The 19,635-nt window shown below is 50.4% G+C and overlaps 1 protein-coding gene across 1 annotated transcript; it reads left to right on the top strand.

The window, feature by feature from the left end:
• Positions 1-248: 248 nt before the first annotated feature.
• Positions 249-16,816, top strand: ARL3 (ADP-ribosylation factor-like 3; the record flags this gene model as incomplete). Its single annotated transcript, XM_010153277.1, has 5 exons — positions 249-392; positions 1,509-1,625; positions 6,066-6,116; positions 8,055-8,240; positions 16,629-16,816. Coding segments are annotated over 5 exons (546 nt in total), but the record flags the coding sequence as incomplete, so codon positions are not given.
• Positions 16,817-19,635: the final 2,819 nt, after the last annotated feature.

The following is a 19,635-nucleotide window of genomic DNA, read 5'->3' as shown; positions in this document are numbered from 1 at the left end:
AGCCAGTGCTGCACCCCACTGAGCGACATTTGTGCTGTCTGAGACCTCGTCGATAGTCTACGAGATGAAGGAAAATTGGGGTGAGAGGGAGGAGTAAAAGAGAAAATGGGAATAGGCACTGCAGGAGGGGGCTCAAGGTGTCCTGGGATCCACTGCCATAACACAACCCATTTCAAGGGAGGAGGGCATGGCATGGTGGAGGGAGTCAGGACGGGAAATAACAGCTGCAGTCTCTCTTGTGCATTTAGGGTTTACTGTCAATCCTGCGTAAACTGAAAAGCGCCCCAGACCAGGAGGTGAGAATCCTCCTGCTGGGACTGGATAATGCAGGCAAGACCACACTCCTGAAACAGCTGGCATCTGAGGACATCAGCCACATCACGCCAACACAGGTGAGGAAGGCCTTTCCCTGCCCAAGGCAGCTCTTGTGGTCCAACCTGCCTCATTATGCAAAGCACTAATCATTCAGCAGAGCATTTCAGTAAAAAGGGGAGCTACTGGAGCCTGGTGCACCATAAGTTTGTGTGTTTTGTGCATAAGAGGAGGTTCCCTGAAGGAGCCAGAGATCATCAAGCCAGATCTGTCAGGTAGTGCAAAAGTGGATGGGTGCCCTGGAGTTCTGCAGAAGGCTTTTGGGTCATGCTATAGGATTGTGCGGATGACACTTTGTTCCTGTTGTCCTTGCGAAACAGAGGGCATGTATAGGGGATGCTGCAGCATTGGGCAAGCCCCTGTCTCCTTGCATCTTTCACCCAGCCAGCTCCAAGGGTCCCGCATATTCTAGCACTCCCTCTCTGATGCCATGAGTCCCCTCCATGTTGGGGAGGGGGATGTATCCCATCAGAAGCACTGCAGCATTGCTCCTGTGTTGACCAGAGGAGGTTGCTAGAGAGCTATGGGAGATGCTTCCTCCCACCCCATAGCCGCCTCCCAAAGCTCCCACCCCAACACCCCGATTCCAGGAGCCAGTCCCTCGGGTTGTGCAGCAGCACGTTGCCAGCCCACGCCACATCCTGTTTTTCTACTTGAATGCCCTTTCAATTGGTGCTCTAATTGATGAAATGGACCCTTCAGACGTGCAGCTGTTGCTCTTTTAAGCCCGGCATTAGCTGTGTCGTGTCGAATTGAGCTGAGACCTCTGGCATCGTGTTAGCCGGGACTCTCTACTCGGCTTTCACAAGCTCAGTCCTGCTTCTCACAGCGCCCTTGTTTTCTCCTTATCTGCACCTCTCCCACCTCTTCCAGCACCCACCCTGCTGAGCCCTCCCAGGGCACTGACTGCATTATATGTCTCTGTAGCCATGACAGCATCAACCCTTGACCCAAGAACTGGCAAACTGATGGTTTGGCGGCTGTGTTCTCCCACAGCTGATCCATCTTTGTGGCTGCCCAGCCCATCTCGCTGCACATTGCAGGCATGGGATATATAAGGTGTAAATGGCTGCCTATGAACGTGATCCAGCCATTCAGGTTTATGCTCTATGTGGCTTTGTTTCTGCTCTTTCCAGGGCTTTAACATCAAAAGTGTACAGTCTCAAGGCTTCAAGTTGAACGTATGGGACATAGGTGGACAGAGGAAGATCAGGCCGTACTGGAGGAACTATTTTGAAAACACTGATATCCTTGTGAGTATTGGCTGCAGTTGAATGCTGTGTTCATGCAATGGCTTTCCAAGGTCTCAGCCAGAAATTCAGGAACAAGTAATGTAATGTCCCAGTCCTCAGCAACACCCTTGCCATTGTAACAGGAGTTATTCTGAGGGAAACAGCAAGATTGGTTGGGTGCAGTAAGAAAAATACAGTGATGTTTGGAGAAATGATTCCGTTGTATGTTTTTACTTGCAAGATGGTGCTGGTTATAGCCAGTTCCTTTCCTCTCATCTCAGTCTCCTTCAAATGAAAGAACGTTAATAACTTGTAGTTTACCCATCTATGGCTCCTTTCACTGGAGGCTCTGAAGGCCTGTCACGGGCATTCATGACTTAAGCCTCCTGTGTAGAGGTAGGTTAGCATGGCGCCTTTGTTTTCTAGTTGGGGAAACTGAGGCACGGCAGAACGAAGTGCTGTGTCTGCCATCAGGTAAGATAGCTTCTGGCTGAGGGGCACAGAGAGAACTCTTGCTTTTTCCTTTGGTTCTTTAGTCATAACATCATCCTTTGAAGTTTTTGACATCTTAGCTAATTGTAAGGTAATTGCAGCTACAGATGACTACGGTTCCATTTACAATGCAGAACCCTTTTGTTTCCATGTTTTGTTACCCTGTGACGCTAGTTTCAAAGAGCACCTCTAACGTGCAGCCACATGGGACAGGGTGAAGGCAGGCAGGGGAGGCTCCAGGCCTCTCCCCACCCCAAGCAACGTTGCCTGTGGGAGCAGGGAAAAGGCTGTTCTGAGCAAGGTCTGCAGGGCTCCTATGGGAAAGCGGGAAGCTCTCTCAGAAAGACACCCTTCCTCCCTCCTTCCTCCCTCCTGTCACACACACATACTCACCAATGTGTCGGGAGCTTCAGTGCGCTTCCATGAAAGGATCAGAGCACTAGGAATAGGACTCTCTGCTCCAGGGCTCATGTCAGGGTCCTGAAGGGCCTGGCTGCGCCTGCAGATTTAGAAAGCATTGTCCAAATGAAGCTGTTAAAGAGGACTAATAAACCTTCAGTAATCTCATGCAGATTCCCCTCTTTTTAGCCTTATTTTGGCTGTTTGAGGGCGGCCACCACACCATAACCTGTCTGGTTGCTTTTGCAATGGTGAGATCTTCCGTGAGGAAAGATCTGGGCTTGAGGAACTGAGCAGGACACGGTTTGCCTGTTCCTCTGTGGCCGTCGAGAAGGAGGACACGGCGCGGCCGAGTCCCGCGCTGCAGCAGTGTGCGGGGAGGCAGTAGGTGTGCAGATCAAAGCCAACACCGCAGAGCAGCAGCTAGGGGATCGTTGCCTGCTGTGGCAGGTGCTCAGGCTGCAGAGGCTGCGCAATCACAAAACGCTATCTGGAAAGCTCTGCTGGCACAGGCAGTGAGCTGCACTGGCCTGTGGGCTTCCACCCAGTGTGTGCTGCATGGGAGGGGCATAAATAAAGGTGAATTTGAAGACTGAAGGCGATGAAAGCAGTTGTTTTCCCTGCCCTCCTCCCACCCCAGTTAAGACAGTGTACAGAGAAAACCCTTCTTTCCATGCGAGTAAGAAAACAGGTAGATAGAAGCGGAATCAGTTTTTGGGAAGCAGCGGTGTGAATTCAGAGGGAATAACTGGTGGGCACATGGATCTGAGCTCCCCAGTCCCAGACTAGGAGTAGTCTGCACGTTAGTGCGCTGCTTTGCTATGTCCATACACACCAAGACCGGAATCAAGTATATGCTGATGACTCTCTTCTGCCAGCCCTCACCTGTTTTAGCCTGTAATTTTACCCTCTGACAAAGCTGGTGCAGGTTGTGCATCTGTAAATTGAGCCTCGTGTAACTTCTTCATCCAGTCCCACCACATGCGCTTTTTGCCCCGCTCACTCCAGGTTTTGTTTTGGCCTGTTGCTCAAAGAAGGCACCTGACTATATGGGAATTTCTCCCTCAAGCTCCATTTCTCCAACATGGTGTACTCAGTGGCTACTCAAACTGGCAAACTGGGCTACCGAGCACCACAGCCAGAAACAGGCTCATGTCAGGCCCTGGCCATAGAAAGAAGGTGGAGATTGAAATGCTACAGTTCCCAGGACCCCCTGCTTCTCTCTTCTCCTAAACTATATTGCATGAAGCGGAAAGTGCCCTCTAAAGGGTGTTAAAAAGCAGGAAGTGATTGCAAATTCAAATCCGTGCAGGTGCCTTTGAATGAGAACTTGGTCTTGCATCACACACCTGTGATATTTGGAAGCTTAACCCAGGCAAATAAGGTGTGGATATCTGGCTGATTGCATATTCAGACAGGCACCTGCAGCTATTTGGCACAGCGCTTTCTGGTTTGGAAGTAGGCACTCCGCACATACTTTACCTTCTCTCTGGTGTGCTTTTGCGGCTTTTGCCCCGAGCACTGTTGTCTCTAATTCTCATCTTGCAAAATAGCTCCCTAGCAAGGAACGGAGCGGTGCAGGAGAAAGTCTTTCTGGTTGGGACCCAGAGCTCTTCGTTGCCAGTAAGAGAAGTGCGGTAATATGGGAGGTGCCACCTTGCAGTTGAGAAGTAGTGCTTGACTGTTGTGTTCATGTGTTGCTAAGCTTCCCCTAGATGTCCCAAAGGAGATGATGGTCCAGTTTCATTCCAGAGCACAACTGCAGCTTCTTCCTTTCCTTCGGTCTGTGTTTCTTACCCCGAATGGGATGCACAGGCGTGGATGCTTGAGAGAGGCAGAGAGGATGGGCGTAGCTGATAGAGTATTGAGGCACGTGCTTGGAATCGCAGTGTGGGGAGAGGCTGCGTGTCACGCCGTGCCCACGGGCCTTTCCCCATCACGTGGCACCAAGCGCGCTGCTGATGCATCGCCATGCAGCTGCGCCTAGCTGTGTGCCCCCAGCCTCTGTCAGCGAGCATCAGCTCAGCCCCGGCGGGATTGCAGACCCCAGATTGTCAGCAGAGAGGTCTGCGAGGTTGCTGGGTTACCTCCTCAGGCCTGGCATACAGATTCTCCTGCTGTGTGTTTGGTGCCATTTCAAACAACTCTAATGCTGCTCATTAAGGGAGTGCCTACAGTTTAATAGATATTGCTGCTAGAGATCTTCCCTCCCCCAATTATTTGGTCGAAATTATCCTGGAAGCGTGGAGTCTTATGCTGAGACTGCCTGCAAGGATGCCATTTATCTTGATGGCGGGGTGCTGTGCTCATCTATTCCCTGAAAACCAGGCTGACACTTGCTCCCTGTAAGCCACCAAAGAGCATGCAGATGACATGCCAGCAGCTTCAATCACAGCTGATGGAGAATGGCAGGGACTGGGAGCAAAATGCTCAATGTTTATCACCAGTCCTGTCCCCGTCTGATGTCCCAGCACCCTTCTCCTTTAAAAACCTTCCCATACCAAGCAATGAAAAAAGGATGCTAGGCTATTCTTGCCTGAGTGTTACACTGAGGTTCCCCGTTTCTTTAGATGGAGCTTGATAGCTGTGTGCTCTGAGCTGTAATAGCGTTGCTAAGGGGAAGTAGGGTGACTGGACTTACTAGTTGCATATTTAGGGGGACCTCTGAGGAGCCTTTTAGCCTCTGCAGATACAGAGCTGCCTTCACTGAGAAGGCCCGTTTGCATTTACAGAAAGAAATCGCCATAGGCTGCGCTGCTTGGAGAAGCGGAGACCCCCTCCCAGGGCAGGGAGCCTGCAGACCAGGAGATCCACCCTTCTCGGTACCAGGGGACAGGTGTCCAGTTGGGACCTCCTCCTGCACCATGAGATGTAGTGCCAAGCCCTGAGAGGGTGGCTGGACTTTGCTGGTCAGTCTGTGTGAGCCAGCTACTCCCTGTCTTCTCCATAGTCCTGCTGGACAAGCTGATAGCTGAAGAAGTCTCAGAGGCTGAATCCACCCCTTTGCCCCAACCAGCTGCTCCAGGAGGTTGCAGTAGGATCTCCTGATGGAGAGGAACTCAGTGTCCCCAGTGTACTCATCTGTGCCCTGAGTGCCATGGCCTTGGTGGCTCATCGAGGAGGTGATGTGTGCTGCTAGAGGGCAGCACGGCATAGTGGCACCCATGCAGTGCTTGTGCACTGTTCCCTAGGGTGAAAGACCAGGTCTGGCTCCCCACATTTTGTCCTCCTGTGCTCAGTTTCAACCTGTGAGCCGGTCATTTGAAAAGATAACCAGGCAGCCTCCTGTTTTCTCCAGGTAATACGCGCTGTGGAGGTGGTGAGAGCACCCCAGTGCTGCCCCCAGCTCCTTTCTCATCCTACTCACGTGTCTGTCAAACCCCCAGCTTTAAAAGGGGTGGTTCCTCTCCTTTCAGAACGTCATGAAGTTTTGTCAATGTTTGCTATAAATAATACTGGGGATCTTTGTGCCCTGAAGCGTAATTATGAGGCTCGGCTCACTTACGCACGTGATACCGTGGAAGAGTGTCTTTTGGGGAAGAGTAACTCTTCCTTTTACTTCTTTTTCAGATCTATGTTATTGACAGTGCAGATAGGAAGAGGTTTGAAGAAACAGGTCAGGTGAGTGAGTTACGCGCAGCTTCCTTTGAAGTAACTCGGTGCTTCTGAGTGCCCCTTTCTCACAAAAGTTAGGAAGATGATTTTGTTGTTTATGAGGGAAATTTGCATTTCAAGAGAGACTTGCCTTTCAACATCAATGCAGATTATTTTGGTAGATGTGAAACAAGGAAAATAGGTAGCCTACTTCCGTTTAAATAGAACGGTTTTCATTGAAGTTATACAATAATAGCAAATGGAGCCCAATATTGAAAGCAAAAACTTCCCAAAGTCCTTTAAACCTTGCCAAACCAAGACCCTAAGGAATCACATTTTCTTATTTACAGAGTTGAAATGGAAATCATATTGACTTGATTGTCTTTTGGATGTAATTGGGGAAAAAAAAAACCTCTAAGAACTTTGTAACTAGGACTGGCCATAAAATTAAGATTTCCGTTTTGCGAAGTTTTGATGTTTTGTAACATTCTGTGTTTTAAGATGGAACAAAAATAGGACTTTTGAACTTTCTTCTGTAAAATTCAGAAAGCGACAGTGTCCCAAAATAGCTAGCAAAAGATTTACCCCCCAGAAATGGGAGATTTGGTTTCAAGCCCTCTGTTCTGCCTGCTTTGAAGGAGGCACTTGATCTTTTGCCTCTCAAATATCATGGACACACCCTAACAGCAGAACTGTTGGTTGTTCTAGGGGTGGGGGAATCTTTCTCCTTTTGGAGCTATTTCATTTTATAATTAAATATTCATTGGGCAAAAGAGAGGGAGAGGAAGCAGAAGCTTAGAGCACTTGCCTGAGTCAGGCGGAGTCAGCCTGGACCCCTCATATTTCTGCAAACGCTTCCATAAATCAGCCGTGTCAGATGAAAGACCTATTTTGCTGAAAAATTCCTGGCCAGCTCTGTTTATAACTCCATTCTCTCATCCTGGTTTCCAAACCAAACATTGCTTTTGTGGGGGTGGAGTCAGATTTCTGCTGCAGTTTAGCATCTCCCTGACTGCACTTGTTTAATCCATGAGTTTCTAGCCGGTGGATGAAAGGCGTTAGGACGGTATCTGAGAGCACAAGACCTTTCTAGCTAAATAGGGAGCCCACAAAAATCTCATCTATCTGCAGCACCAGCAATCCCTGCAGGTTCAGGTTCTGCTGGGTTTGTCATATGTTCACACAGGGAAGTGACTTGAGACTGTGGGCTTGTTTCACTCGAGGCCATTGCACAACCCTAGACATGACGGATTTCAGCCACCGTTGTTCCACTGCAGATTCAGATTTGAGCTATTGAAAGAATCTCTTTGAGTCACCCGGTTTTGAATGAACAAACCCATTTCTCAAGATACCACCCAGCCCATGCTGCATATATGGAGGCAAAATCCAGCCAGTGAAGCTGATCTAGCTTGTCTTCAGCAGCACTTTCTTATGGGAGGGAGATTTCCATTTCTGGGGGGGAAAGAAAAAAAAAAAGTCCTCTCCCACTCAAATTGCAGTGTATAAAACTTGGAACAAGCCCCTGAAACTCATTATTAGCAAAGATATCAGGGCTGGTGTCAACGGCTGCTCAGGTACAAACGCCAGTCAGGCAATAACTTAAGACAGATCCCTCATACTGCCAATTTACATGTTTTTTGCTGTTTCATCAGTTTTGGTCTCCTGGGAGCAGGGACTGGTAAAAGGCAGAGTTGTAGCCTCTAAGGCAACTGCTAATTTCAGACCAAGATGAAGATTTTTGTAACCTGTAATTGGAAGAAATAGCTTTTGAACCTTGGGCAGAGATGATTGTATGCATTTTTGCTCTCTTATAATAAGATCTAGGTTTCACTGGAACACACTCTTCCAGCATTTGCCCTAAATATATTTCTAATTAGAGACAACCACTGGTGGTTGAAGGTTTTCTTCCCTTCCCTCCTTCCCTCCCTCTTCCCCCCTCACCCCACTCCCTTGTAAATAATATAGGAGCTGGCTGAGCTTTTGGATGAAGAAAAGCTTAGCGGAGTCCCCGTGCTCATATTCGCTAACAAGCAGGATTTGCTGACGGCTGCCCCTGCTTCGGAGATTGCTGAGGGACTGAACCTGCACACAATCCGGGACAGAGTCTGGCAGATCCAGTCTTGTTCAGCTCTTTCAGGAGAGGGAGTACAGGTGAGGCTCTGGTGAAGGCTTGCTGTGCCAGCAGGCCATCTGTAAGAGACTGTTGATCTGCGGGGAGGGGCTGGACTGGCTGCCTCGCAAGGGGGGGTCAGCGCAGCCAAACCCTTGCAGCGCAGAGCATGGGGGGGCACGTGTCTCATTGCCTCTGCAAAGGGAGGGGGGAGCTGCGGGCCCTTGGGATCTCCCCATCCCCGGGAAAGATGAGAGCGATCGCTTCCCCACTCAGGACCCCTTGGCTAGGCCAAATGAAGACATTGATTTATTTAAAAGAGACTGCTGTCAGGTTAATCATTTTCACAAAACAAATCGTCTTCTACTATTAACCCCTTTGACTGTTACAAGCATGCACTTCAGAAACCTGATTTACCTTTGCTACTAATGACGTTGGGCACTTTGCTCAACCCAGGCGCCAGAGAGAAACCGATCCATTTTTCTGATCCAGAGAAACAGAGTTGTGTGCAGGGCAAGGACCACTTCTCATGGCAGCGAAAACCCACCAAGGGGGCTGAGCTGTGCTGCTGTGCTGAACTGTAATCGCTGTCACTTGGGCTCCTGTGCTGGTTCCTGCAGCATAGTAGCTCTTTGTAATGTAAATGGAACCTGGGTTTGTTTACTTCACTCTTAGGCTTTCCTGAATTAATGAAATATTTGCAGTGCTTGAAATCTGAGCAGTCAGGAATACTCCCTTCACTGATATTTAAAGAAACAGAATGGTGAAGGACATTTACCTTCATTGCGGATTCAGTAAAACCTTATTTGCAGATGCTACAGAGCTGTTCAGGACAGTCAGATCTCAAGCTGAACACGGAGAGTCGCGGCAGAAGCCCGCAATACTGAGTGGGCAGTAAAATGGCAGATGAAATTCAGTGTTGACAAGTGCACAATAATGCACGTGAGGAACAACAGCCCTAACTACACTCATAGGAAGATGGACTCAAAATTAGCTGCCATTACTCACGAGCAGGTCGTTGGGAACAGCAGCTTAGTGCTCATCGAAAGCGAGAGGGGAAAATCAAATGCGAGAGAATTACCAGAAAGCAAACAAGGAACATCCCAGAAAACATTTCTTTCGTAGTGGGATAAAGGTGTGGTGGGCCCATGCCTTGAACGTGACATTCATTTCTGCCTCTGCCAGAGGTTTTAGTAGTAGTAGAATCAAGAGTTCAACAAAAAATTAGGTTGAAGGGTCTTTGGGTGACCTTCAGGCCAGCCTCATGTTTAAAGCAGGGCTACCTACGAGCGTAGAGGAGTTTGCTGAGGGCCTTGTCCAGTCAAGCTATAAATACCTCCAGGCATGGAGATTCCTCAGTAGGTAACCTTTCCTAGCACTTAACTACCCTCATCAGAAAGAATATTGTCTATATATCTGCTCAGAATTAGGAGAGATTTGAGTCCCTTGTCAAGAATGATCAGTAGCACGGAGTGGCATCTGTACGCAGGGATAATAAACAGATTAGGACTTGCAGCTTGGAACAGAGAGGATGGAGAGTGGGAACGTCTTCAGGATTTATAAGGTATAAAAATGTCAGATAGACTATATGCTGTTTTTCACCGTGCTAGAGGAAGGGCGTTCCTAATAAAATAATCAGACAACACCCTAAAAGAAAGGGGGGGGGGTAAAGGGGGGGGGGGGGGAAAAGGGAGGGGTGTGGGTTTTTTGAGAGTTGTGTCATTAGATTGGATCTGAAAAATAGTAGGTGAATTTCTGAAGAGATCCGCGGGCAGACTTTACCACTAAGATCTGGAGGCAGCTTCTACATGAAGAACAGCTTTGGGCCACAGACTGGGAGGGGAGATCAAGGGAGATCCTGTTCCTACGTGTTCTTTCCCTTGGCATCCAGAAAGGGGATGCCGGCCCGGATGGACCGTTGGTCTCACCCAGTGCAGCAGTTCTTCTAATCAAAAATTCTGAACCTGCTGTTCAGGCCTGGGCGTAGTAGACGGTGCCCTCCAAAGGGCCATTCGGCTGCGTTGCGGCCGGTCTTGCGGAAGGCTTCAACTCTAATCCTTATTTGGAAGTGGTGGTGGAGGGAAACGCGTTCCACAATGGGAGCGTATAGCCATGCCGGAAGAAATGCGATGGAGAACGCGAGGCTGCAGTTCATGCGGTTGAGGCAGGCGGAGGTCACCTTCTTCCCCCCCATCCAGGCTCTCTGGTTCATGGGAGTCCAAGTGAGCTCTCCAGCTGCGAAGGGGCAGTAAAGCGGCAGATGAAATTCAGGGGTGCACGTTGGATGGGGAAGAATAGATGAGAGAAAGCATCGCTTCCTGGTCGTGAGCTTTGAAAAGTGCCACCTCCCCAAGCTGATCTGTGGGCTCTCTGGGGTGGGCTGCGTGCTTCTTTGTCGGTAGTGCCTTCTCCTTGAAGTACAGTGCATCCCTGAGCTTTCAGTGGAGGAAAACATGCAGCCCAATACCCTCTAGCAGAGAAATGAAACCTGCTTCTGATTCACTTCCACAAAATGGAAGACAAGAGCTACATAAAACTATTTGAAGGCCTATATATTTTGTCATGCTTATCTAGACAAATTAATTTAGATTCAGGCAGATAACATCCCGCTTTGTTGTCAGCGGTCTCATTGCCCTAAATGCTGCTGCTCATTCCATAAATGATTATTGCAGAAAGGTCAGGGAAGTTGCAGACTCTCTACAGCTTATGGAAAAGGAGCCCCTACATTTCTCTTCTGCCATGACTCCAGCCCTGTCCAATCAGACAGCAAGAATGCCAGGCTCTCCCTTTCCTTGGAAGTTCCTTGGGCAACACGGTTTGGGAGATGGCTTTGAAACTAAGCCTGGATCAGCCCAGGAAGAAACGGTGTCTTCAGTCCTGAGACTCTAAGGAGAGGTCAAAATTTAGGGGAATTAAAGAAGAACTTGTTTAAGATTAAGAAAGATGTTTTGAGGCCCGTGGTACACAGTATCTCTACCGGTAGGTCAGAACGGGGGCGCTCAGTGTAGTTGAATCTCAGGTCACTGCTTTAAGGGCTTCTTTGAGAAATTACAGTGAGTGACAGCAAAATAAATGAAGGCGTGGAAGCATCAGGTATGCAGAATGAAAGCCAAGGAGCGAGCACGCTCGCCATCTCTGCTGATGGAATATATTAGCTAGAGTAAAACTGGAGACGTCGCTGACGGATTTTGCGAGGGAGAGCGGTAGCATATCCCGGTACTGAGCACGTGCGGGAGCAGAGTTCGTAGGGGAAGAATTTTGTGATAGCTTGAAGGAAGAGCAGTGAGCAAAGATAAATAATGCCGGTGCATGAAGGAGAAATAGTTTGAAGGTCATTTAATTAGTTTAGCTGCTAGCACCATGGTGTATAGAATTGGGTAGTTAAGACTGGGGATTTCAAGGTTAATGAGATTAGATTATGGTTAATAGAATGATATAAATTTAGAGAAGTTAACTATTATTTGAAATGGGTTATTTAATAAAACTGTTAATTACGGAGGGAATCCATATTGTCATCTTCTCTTTAAAATTAACCACTGGGGACTCTGGAAAAGGGGCCCAGCAATGGCCTGGGCTGGCTCGGGAGTGAGGTGACTGGGTTAACTGGAAAGCCCATGCAGTGTCCTCTGGAAGCCAGCGGGTAACCCCTGTTACCCCGGCTGAAGACTTCATTACCTCCAGACCGTAACCACGGGCACCGCTCGCCTTGTGCATCAGACTTGGTGGTGCCATTGAGGGAGGAGCAGCAGCCCTCATGCTTACAGCAAAATGTCTGCTTGGGTCTAGATTTTATCCTTCAGCTCTTGTTAGGAAAGCAGGAAGGCCTTTTCTCCCTGCCGCAGCCATCTGGGCTCTGCCTCTGGAGCGGGGTCCTGCACCAGCTCACACCCAGACCCTTGCACAGGGTGCAGCGAGCGAGGGAGGCGATGGCTGATGTCGGCAGAGGAGCAAAAGGGAAGTGTTGCCTCACAGCAGCTCTCTGGTGCCACGTAGGCTCTCCTGGGGCTGTGTTTTGTGAACAGGTCTCCAACTGTAGTCCTTGGTGTGCAAAAGCTGTGTGCATTCCACCCTGGCCGGCTGGGGTGGGGTGAAAGCAGACAGGACCTCTTGCTGGAGGTGTTATTTAGGGGCCAGGATGTGGGGTGAACATGACTCAAGGCTTTGGACCGCTCTGTGCTCTGCAGCTTGCTTCTTGTCTGAAGCAGGAGGCTCCAATCCTGGCAGCAGGAGCTCAGCCTACCCTGAGGAATCGTCCTCCAGAACGATGCTGCAGTGTATTGTGTCCGGAGTCTCCCAAGCATAGTGGGCCTCTGGAGACGATTAAAAGCCAGTGGAACTGAGAGTAGCCACTAAACTTTCTAATTTATACCAGTGCTGGTCTGGCCCAAAGGACTGTGGGGCGGGCTGGGACGCCTTCTCCTCCCTGGCTGTTTCAGCCCAGTTGAGAACAGAGCCCAAGACCCGAGCCCTGCCGATGCTGCGATTCAGCACTTTCACAAAGGCAGGGTTCAGAGCAGGACCCCCTGGCAACGTCGTGTCCTCCGAGCTAGGCTTTGTCTTAAAGACGTCTTAGCCAGGGCGGCTAGATGGGGATCTTCCGCGTCTTCACAAGGTTCTGGGGCTCTGTGTAAATGTGATTTAAAACCAGTTTCGATGACTGCAGCTCTCCTGGGGCGGGCAGAGCTGGTGCTCGTCGAGGAAAAGCAACCGTGTTTCCAGATTACAGGGCAAAGTCTTGTGATTTTTAAGGCTGAGGAGGGAGTCTGCAGTGCTGCATCAGGGATACAGGCTCTCAGAGGAAAAAAGAAAAGCTTGCACCCAGGCAAAAAACGACGGATAAGTGGGAGCCTGTAAAAGCCAGCCTGTATGATGACTGGAGGTGCAAAGAAATGAGAGATAATGAAGGCACAGTCCTAGCCGTGCAGGGGGAGAAGAAAGTGACAGTTAGAATAGCACGTACCAAAAATGCTAGAAATGGAGAATGTTGCACTTGCCTGACCCAATTTGTTATGGCAGACAGAGGATTACATGAAAGGATTAAGCTTCGCTGTCCTTAAGGTCACGTTAGGGGTCACAAGTTTGTGGCCTTGCCTGATCCCTGGCTTGCAGGGGAGCAGAAATCGGGAGGCTTTTTATGGGGTGGAAAGGACTCGTTCGCCGTGTTTGAAGTAAGATTACTTCACTCCCACAGCCGCAAAGCTGATAACGCAGGGAATAAGCAAGCAGCGGGCTAATCTCAAGCAGGACTTTTTATTTCTCCCGGGGAAGGCTCTACCAGTCCTTTCCCAAAGGGCACTGGAGCACAGCTCCCTTGACACAACGGCAGGTGTGACTGCAGCAAGGCAGGGTTGTGCTGAGCCGCGTTTCTCCGCAAGGAGCATTATCCTCTTCCCTCGAGTTCTCTCTCTTTGCTTTGGTAAAGTTTACTAGCTGCTCGTTAAGGAGCTAAGAGGGGCAAAGCTGAAAGATCTGAAATCTTTCCCTGGCTAAGTTTTCCCAGGGTTGACTTGAGGCTGGAATACTAATGTTGTATCCGTCTCCATCTTCAGAGTACCTGCCAGTGTCTCTGTGTCTCAAAGCAGCGCAAGGACATCTATCAGGATCTGAATGTTACTGTAGGGATTGTGCTTACTGCACAGAGCCATCCTTTAGGCATGCAGATAGAGGGGCATGTGTGGAGGGACAAAGGATGACAACAGTTCGCTCCTTGTGAACGTGACTCTTTCAACCGCCGTTTCCTCCTTCCTGCCTGCCTTCCCCACTGCAGCTCTTTGTGCTGGTAGCAGCTTCCCTGGATTTCTGTCTCTTACCAACCCTCTGTCCTGCTTCAGACCCTAGGTAGAAAAACTGGGAACATGCCTTTTAGCTTCTTTTGCTTTCCGTTGCGTTTTCCAAAGCACCTGGGGACACTGTAGAACACGTGTCCCCCAGCGAAGTCGCACCAGAAGCTGTGGACGTAGTTGCAGCGTGGCTGACGGTGAGGAAGGTGTTTCACCCGTACCTCTGATACAAGGCATGTAGGGCTGAGCGTGCTCTTTTTCCCTTTATCCCTGTCAGGCAGGGAGGTATTTACAATTAAATGTGATTTTTTCCTGTCAGTTAACTCATGCCAGAAGAGTGATTTTAAAATCTCTTCCTGCTTTAAAAGTTCAGTGACCTACTTCACGTATTTCAAGCCTGTTTAGAGTTCACCTTTCCTCTTGCATTTTGCTATGTCATTCTTTTGCCCTCGTTACATGCTTGATGCAGCCAGGCTCCCAGCCATGGTAAATCCCATCATAAACTCTGCTTTATGACCCTCGCCGCACCGTGCTGAAACGGTCCGTCTTTCCCCTTCCCCGGCTCCCCAACGGCAGCAGGCAGAGTTTTAATCACTGTGAATTCAGGTTGTGGTCAGATTAGGTAGAAGATAGGATGCGTGTTGGTTGTTTTGCAGTGATGTATTGTTTCTGGGATTACTGTGCTGAATAGCAGAGGGTGTCAGCTGATATTTATTACTTTAAGCTGTCTCAGCTGTTCTGGTTCAGCAAATAAACCTACATTCAAAATGAATGAGGAGCTCTGCTTGCCTTGTATGCCATGATGTGTGCAAATGTGATTATTGCTTCCGAGGCAGGGGAAGCTGAAATCGTTGTGGGAGCGTTTTTTCAGTTATTTATTTATTTTTACTCTTTGCAGGCAATCATGCAGATTTCTAAAGCACACAATCAAGCCAAAGGCTTGACACCTCTCCTCCTAGCCCCATTGTTAAACCCTGGCATTCCTCATGCCGGGGCTCGCTCGCTCCCTCTCTCTCTAAAGTGATAAGCTTTAAACCACGCTATTGATTGCTTAAGGCATTACATGTTTTACACCTAGGTTATCAGTGTTATTGAAAGGGGAAGACACAAAGCTACTGGGCCTTAAAATGAATCTACCTCTCGTCTTTTCCCATTTGCTCTGAGGATTTCAGACAATTTGTTTTACTCTGATCTCTGCTGTGGAGATAAATAAATGAAACCGGAGACATCAACCCTCCCCAAGGTTAGAGTTAGAAGCGTTATTAGTGTAGGGCCTCATGTGCACCCCGGCGCAAGCTGGGCTCGCTTATTCTTTATTTAACTCTGCAACGAGGCCTGATTTCAGAAGTTGCTGCTCCCCTTCAGATAAGAAGTGTCACATAGCGCAGCTATCAAGGTGAACTGGTATTTTCAACTGAGAACCTCTCTGCTTCTGATTAAGCCCCGAGGACTCCCTCTCTTCTCTCTTAACTCTTTAGCTCCTCTCCGACGTGGCCACCACCTGAGGGTGGCTGAGGGGCAGCGTGGTGGCTCGCCCCAAGGGCCTGCCATGCTGTGCCTCTGGCTGGCCGTCCTTGGGACAGATGAGCTCCTCCGCAGCCGTCTGGGGACAAGGGCAACGCTGCTAGCAGCGTTGTTGGCCCAAAGGCTGCACTCTTCCTTAGGGTCTAACTAGCATTTTAATGATCCAAAAATGACCACTGAAGGTAGCACAGTGAAATCCGCCCTCCAGACCTCCAAGGTGACGGTTTGTCCGATTTCCAAGCACAAAAGTGTGCCGCTCTCATCCCCAAAACCCCACCTGCCTTCTCTCTGCTATGAGCCTCCCCATCGGCAGAGGTACCTCGTAGGCAGAGCAGAGGTGGTGGGTTTGATTACGACAAGACTGTGCGTGCTGCGCTCCGTTCTGCGCGTCTGACGGCACCGAAGTGGCAGGAGCAGATAAACCGTCGCTTTGCCCTTCAGTAGCGTGTCCCGTCCTGGGCTCTCAGCAGTAAACTCACGTCTCGGGTACGCAGAGCGCGTGATACCCTCCTCCTTGCGGTGGTCAGAGGTGCTGTGCACAGATTTTTATGGAAGTCATCTAAGGGGTGTATCATCCTCTCAAACCGTGACCACACCTATTCTCACTGAACCCCTGTGGGACCCCTCAGGGCCCATTTTCTGTGGGGTCCCCGAGGTACAGGGTCCAGATCCAGTTATGGCAGTGGCTTTCATGGATCTGGACTTCAAGGCTTGCGGCTGAGCAGAGAATTAGACTGTATAACGAACAGCCCCTTAAAATCCATGGTCTCAAAGACCGGATGACTTGCCTGAGGTCACACAAATCATCTGTGGCTGAACCTGGAACTGAGCCTGCGTCTGCCACTGACGTACCTGGGCTGCAAAGCCATCCTTCCTCGGAGACCTGCACCTAGCCATGAGACCACGATACTCCTTATGGTCAGATGAAAGATTTAATAACCCCCGTGTGACAACATTTACCGAGCTGTGAAGCACTTGTGGCTTTCACCCACGGTGTTTTCGGGTGAAACCCAGGCAGGGGGTAGACGAGGAGGCAGCACACGGTGCTTGCAGAAAGGTGGGCAGGTGGGACCGGGGGATTCGTTTTCCCTTCGCTTGACTAACGTTACCTTTCTCTGTCTGAAGGATGGCATGAATTGGGTCTGCAAAAATGTCAATGCTAAGAAGAAATAAAGCGTTCTGAGCGGCGTGGAAATGGAGGAGCGGTGGGAGCAGAATCCTAGCCTGAAAACACTAATTTTCTGCTTTCTGACCAAATGTTTTTCCATCTGTGCACAGCTACAGCTGTTAAAAGAAAAAAAAAATTGAGAGAGAAAAAAAACAAGGGGAACAACATCGGTTAAAACCTACTGCTGGGTTTGGAACCTGACCTGCTCTTTAGTATCGTTTTTTATCCCAATAAAGGAATTGTATATGTCCTCCCTATGCATAAATAGTATTAAATGTCTGATTAGCAAGCAAGCTTGCGAGCAGAAGCAAGACTGTGAGGCAGCGCGGCGCAGAGGGCGAGTTGCCGTAGTCGCTTAGGTGTAGGACCTGCCCCGTACGTGCGGGTTTGCGGTTGCTGAGGACACGCTCAGGTGTCAGTCACAGCTTCCCCTCAGTGACACATAACATGCGGTTGTGTTACCAATGGTGAGTAGTTTCTTAAAATAAAGCTGCTAAGAAGTCATTTGTGTAACGAGGGTAGAAGACTTCCACGTATTCCTGTAGCCATAAAAGAGGAGTTTGATCATAACAAGGCACTGTTGCATTGTGACACCGCCACAGAAGGGAGAGAAGGGCTGTATGTGTATAATTGAAGCTCTTTACAGCTGGAATAATGCAGGATGAGCGTGCCTAGGGCTTTTCTCGCAGCTGAAGGAGAATTTAGCCCAGCATTTCACCTTGAGCCAGCAAAAAACGTGGTTCCTGTGTTCAGTAAGTTCCATATGTGAGATTAGTCTTGATGGTGAACAATCCCTGTTGATTTTCCCTTGATGTTAAGGCAACTCTGCAGCAAAATGCAATTAAGTCCATGATTACTTTCTAGAATGAGATACCAGGTCCCAGGTTTCCTTTTTGAAATGTGCAAAATATATTCTCCTACCCCCCTCCCTCGGCGTAGCCCTTCGGGGACTGCCCCGCTGCGCGCTGGCTGCCCAGGGCCCGAGGTGCCCCCAGCCCCGTGCCGGCTGCGGATTGCCCTGGTAGGGGGTGAGGAGCCCGATGAACGGCAGATGGGAAGCGTTCTTTCCAACGAGGATTCGTTCTTCCCTGAGCTGGCTTTCCCCTGAAAGGATGCAGTCGCTGAAATGGGAAAGAGACTGTGTTTTCCACCTCCTCGTCCCCGATTCCAGTGTAGCCCCTGCTGACAGCGAGCCGGAGCCATCAGCGCGCCAGAGCAGCCATGGCCTGTGCGGAGCGAGCTCGGTGACTCCTGGGCTGGTTTCTAATGCACAGATGGCAAAATAATCCCACTGCCCCGCTTGCCAGCTTTGTTTGCTGCCTGCGAAAGGCCAGAGAATGACTAGGGACTGCCGAGGGGCGGCGTTCCCCCTCCCCCCTCGGGGAGACGGAGCGGCGGGCGGCACGGGGAAAGCTGCTGGTACCAAAGCATGTGGCTTCACCACGCGTCAGCGAGTTGACTCATGGACCCAGGCAGACGGCTGACACCCCTGGAGCTCCTGGGTCTCCGCTCCTCCCTTCCCCTGGACATCTCCGCGGCAGAAACATCTGCACTGTACGTGAAGCAGCCCCTGGCTGCCTACGTGTTGCAGCCCTGCAGATTCGAAGTCATCTGGGGCCGATTCCGGGTCTCCCCCCCCCATACATCAGGATGCACGGTGGCGGTTCGGGGGTTGAGCTGCGTGTCATTCGTCTGTCTTTGCTGTGGCTGGGGGCAGAGGGACAGCTGGGACAGCAACTGCATTCGCAATCCAGCTTTAATCTGCCGGCGTGCGTGAGTCAGCACCCTCCGAGTGCATCTGTCTCCGGCACCGAGGCAGGACACGCATGCCGGAGTGGCTGAGCCTCGCTCTAAAAAATGGCCAACTGGGGGGGGGAGGAGGGAAGCGCAGGCTGGAGCGAGCTGTTAAGCAATCGCTAATGACACAAAGTGACACAGCTCCAGCTTTGCGTGGATTGAGTAAGGAGTCGGGAGATGTTCGCTTCAACGGCTCGCTCCCTGACTGCCCGCCTGCGTTGGCTTATTGGGAACCCCAGGAATCTGAGCACCGCGTGTTCCTGGGTCAGCCCACGGAGGAGTCGTATCCCAGCGTCGCCTTGTCCTCGCAGCGAATGCGTTCGCCTGATGCTGGGCTGAGCGGCAGATACTCCCTGCACTGCATGCCAGGTACCGAGGGAAACGCTGGGATACCCCTCCTCTGGCCCGGGCACGACGGAGCGAGGTCTCCTCGGGGGCTCAGGCATTGATCCTTCTCGCTTGAGTTGGTGCTTCCCTGCTCCCTACCTTTTCTACCAGTGGCAGAGTTATCCTGCGACACCCCCCCCTGTGCCACAGTTGGCGTTCTGCAGCCAAAAAGCACCCGGGGGCGTAATTCAGGTTTTTTAGGCTCACATTGGTTCAACTTGGAAATGCAGAAAGTATAGTAATTTCCCCCTCGTTCCGGTTTGGAAGGAAAAATTGCCTTACTGAACCCAGGATCCGGAAGGGTTTGCTGGCTCCATCGTTACGTGTGCGTGTAACTGCACGTGCCGGTTGGGTGCAGCTGTCCCGGGCGGTGCTTGGCCTGTAACCCAGCAGGAGTTCGGTTTGCCTGCCCTGGGCCCGAAGCGGAAGGCCGTGGCAGAGCAAGCCACGCTGGGAGGATGGTGAGGCAGGGTTGAGATGACCGTGACAAACAAATCACCCTGCAGCTGATGGCTGTAAACGCTCCTCGTATTGTAAACATCTCTGTGCGCTGGCCTGGTGAAAACGTGGGAGGATTTGAGGCTCTCTTCGCTCCCCGCTCCTATCTTTACATGGCTGCGCCCTCCGCAGGACCCTCCTCCCTAAACTCCACCCGTAAAACCGTTCCAGAGTGCTGCTGGGCGAGACCCCGGCCCCTCTCGCGGCCCTTCGGCTCCCGCTTGGTTTGTGGGAGTTGCGTACGCAAGGCCGGGTCCTTCCGACTCTGCGTCGCCCTCCCTT

This window comes from Eurypyga helias, unplaced genomic scaffold (assembly GCF_000690775.1).
Source record: "Eurypyga helias isolate BGI_N326 unplaced genomic scaffold, ASM69077v1 scaffold18840, whole genome shotgun sequence".
NCBI lineage: Eukaryota > Metazoa > Chordata > Aves > Eurypygiformes > Eurypygidae > Eurypyga > Eurypyga helias.
Note: the sequence above shows the minus strand (reverse complement) of the source record. Positions and strands in the feature narration are given on the sequence as shown.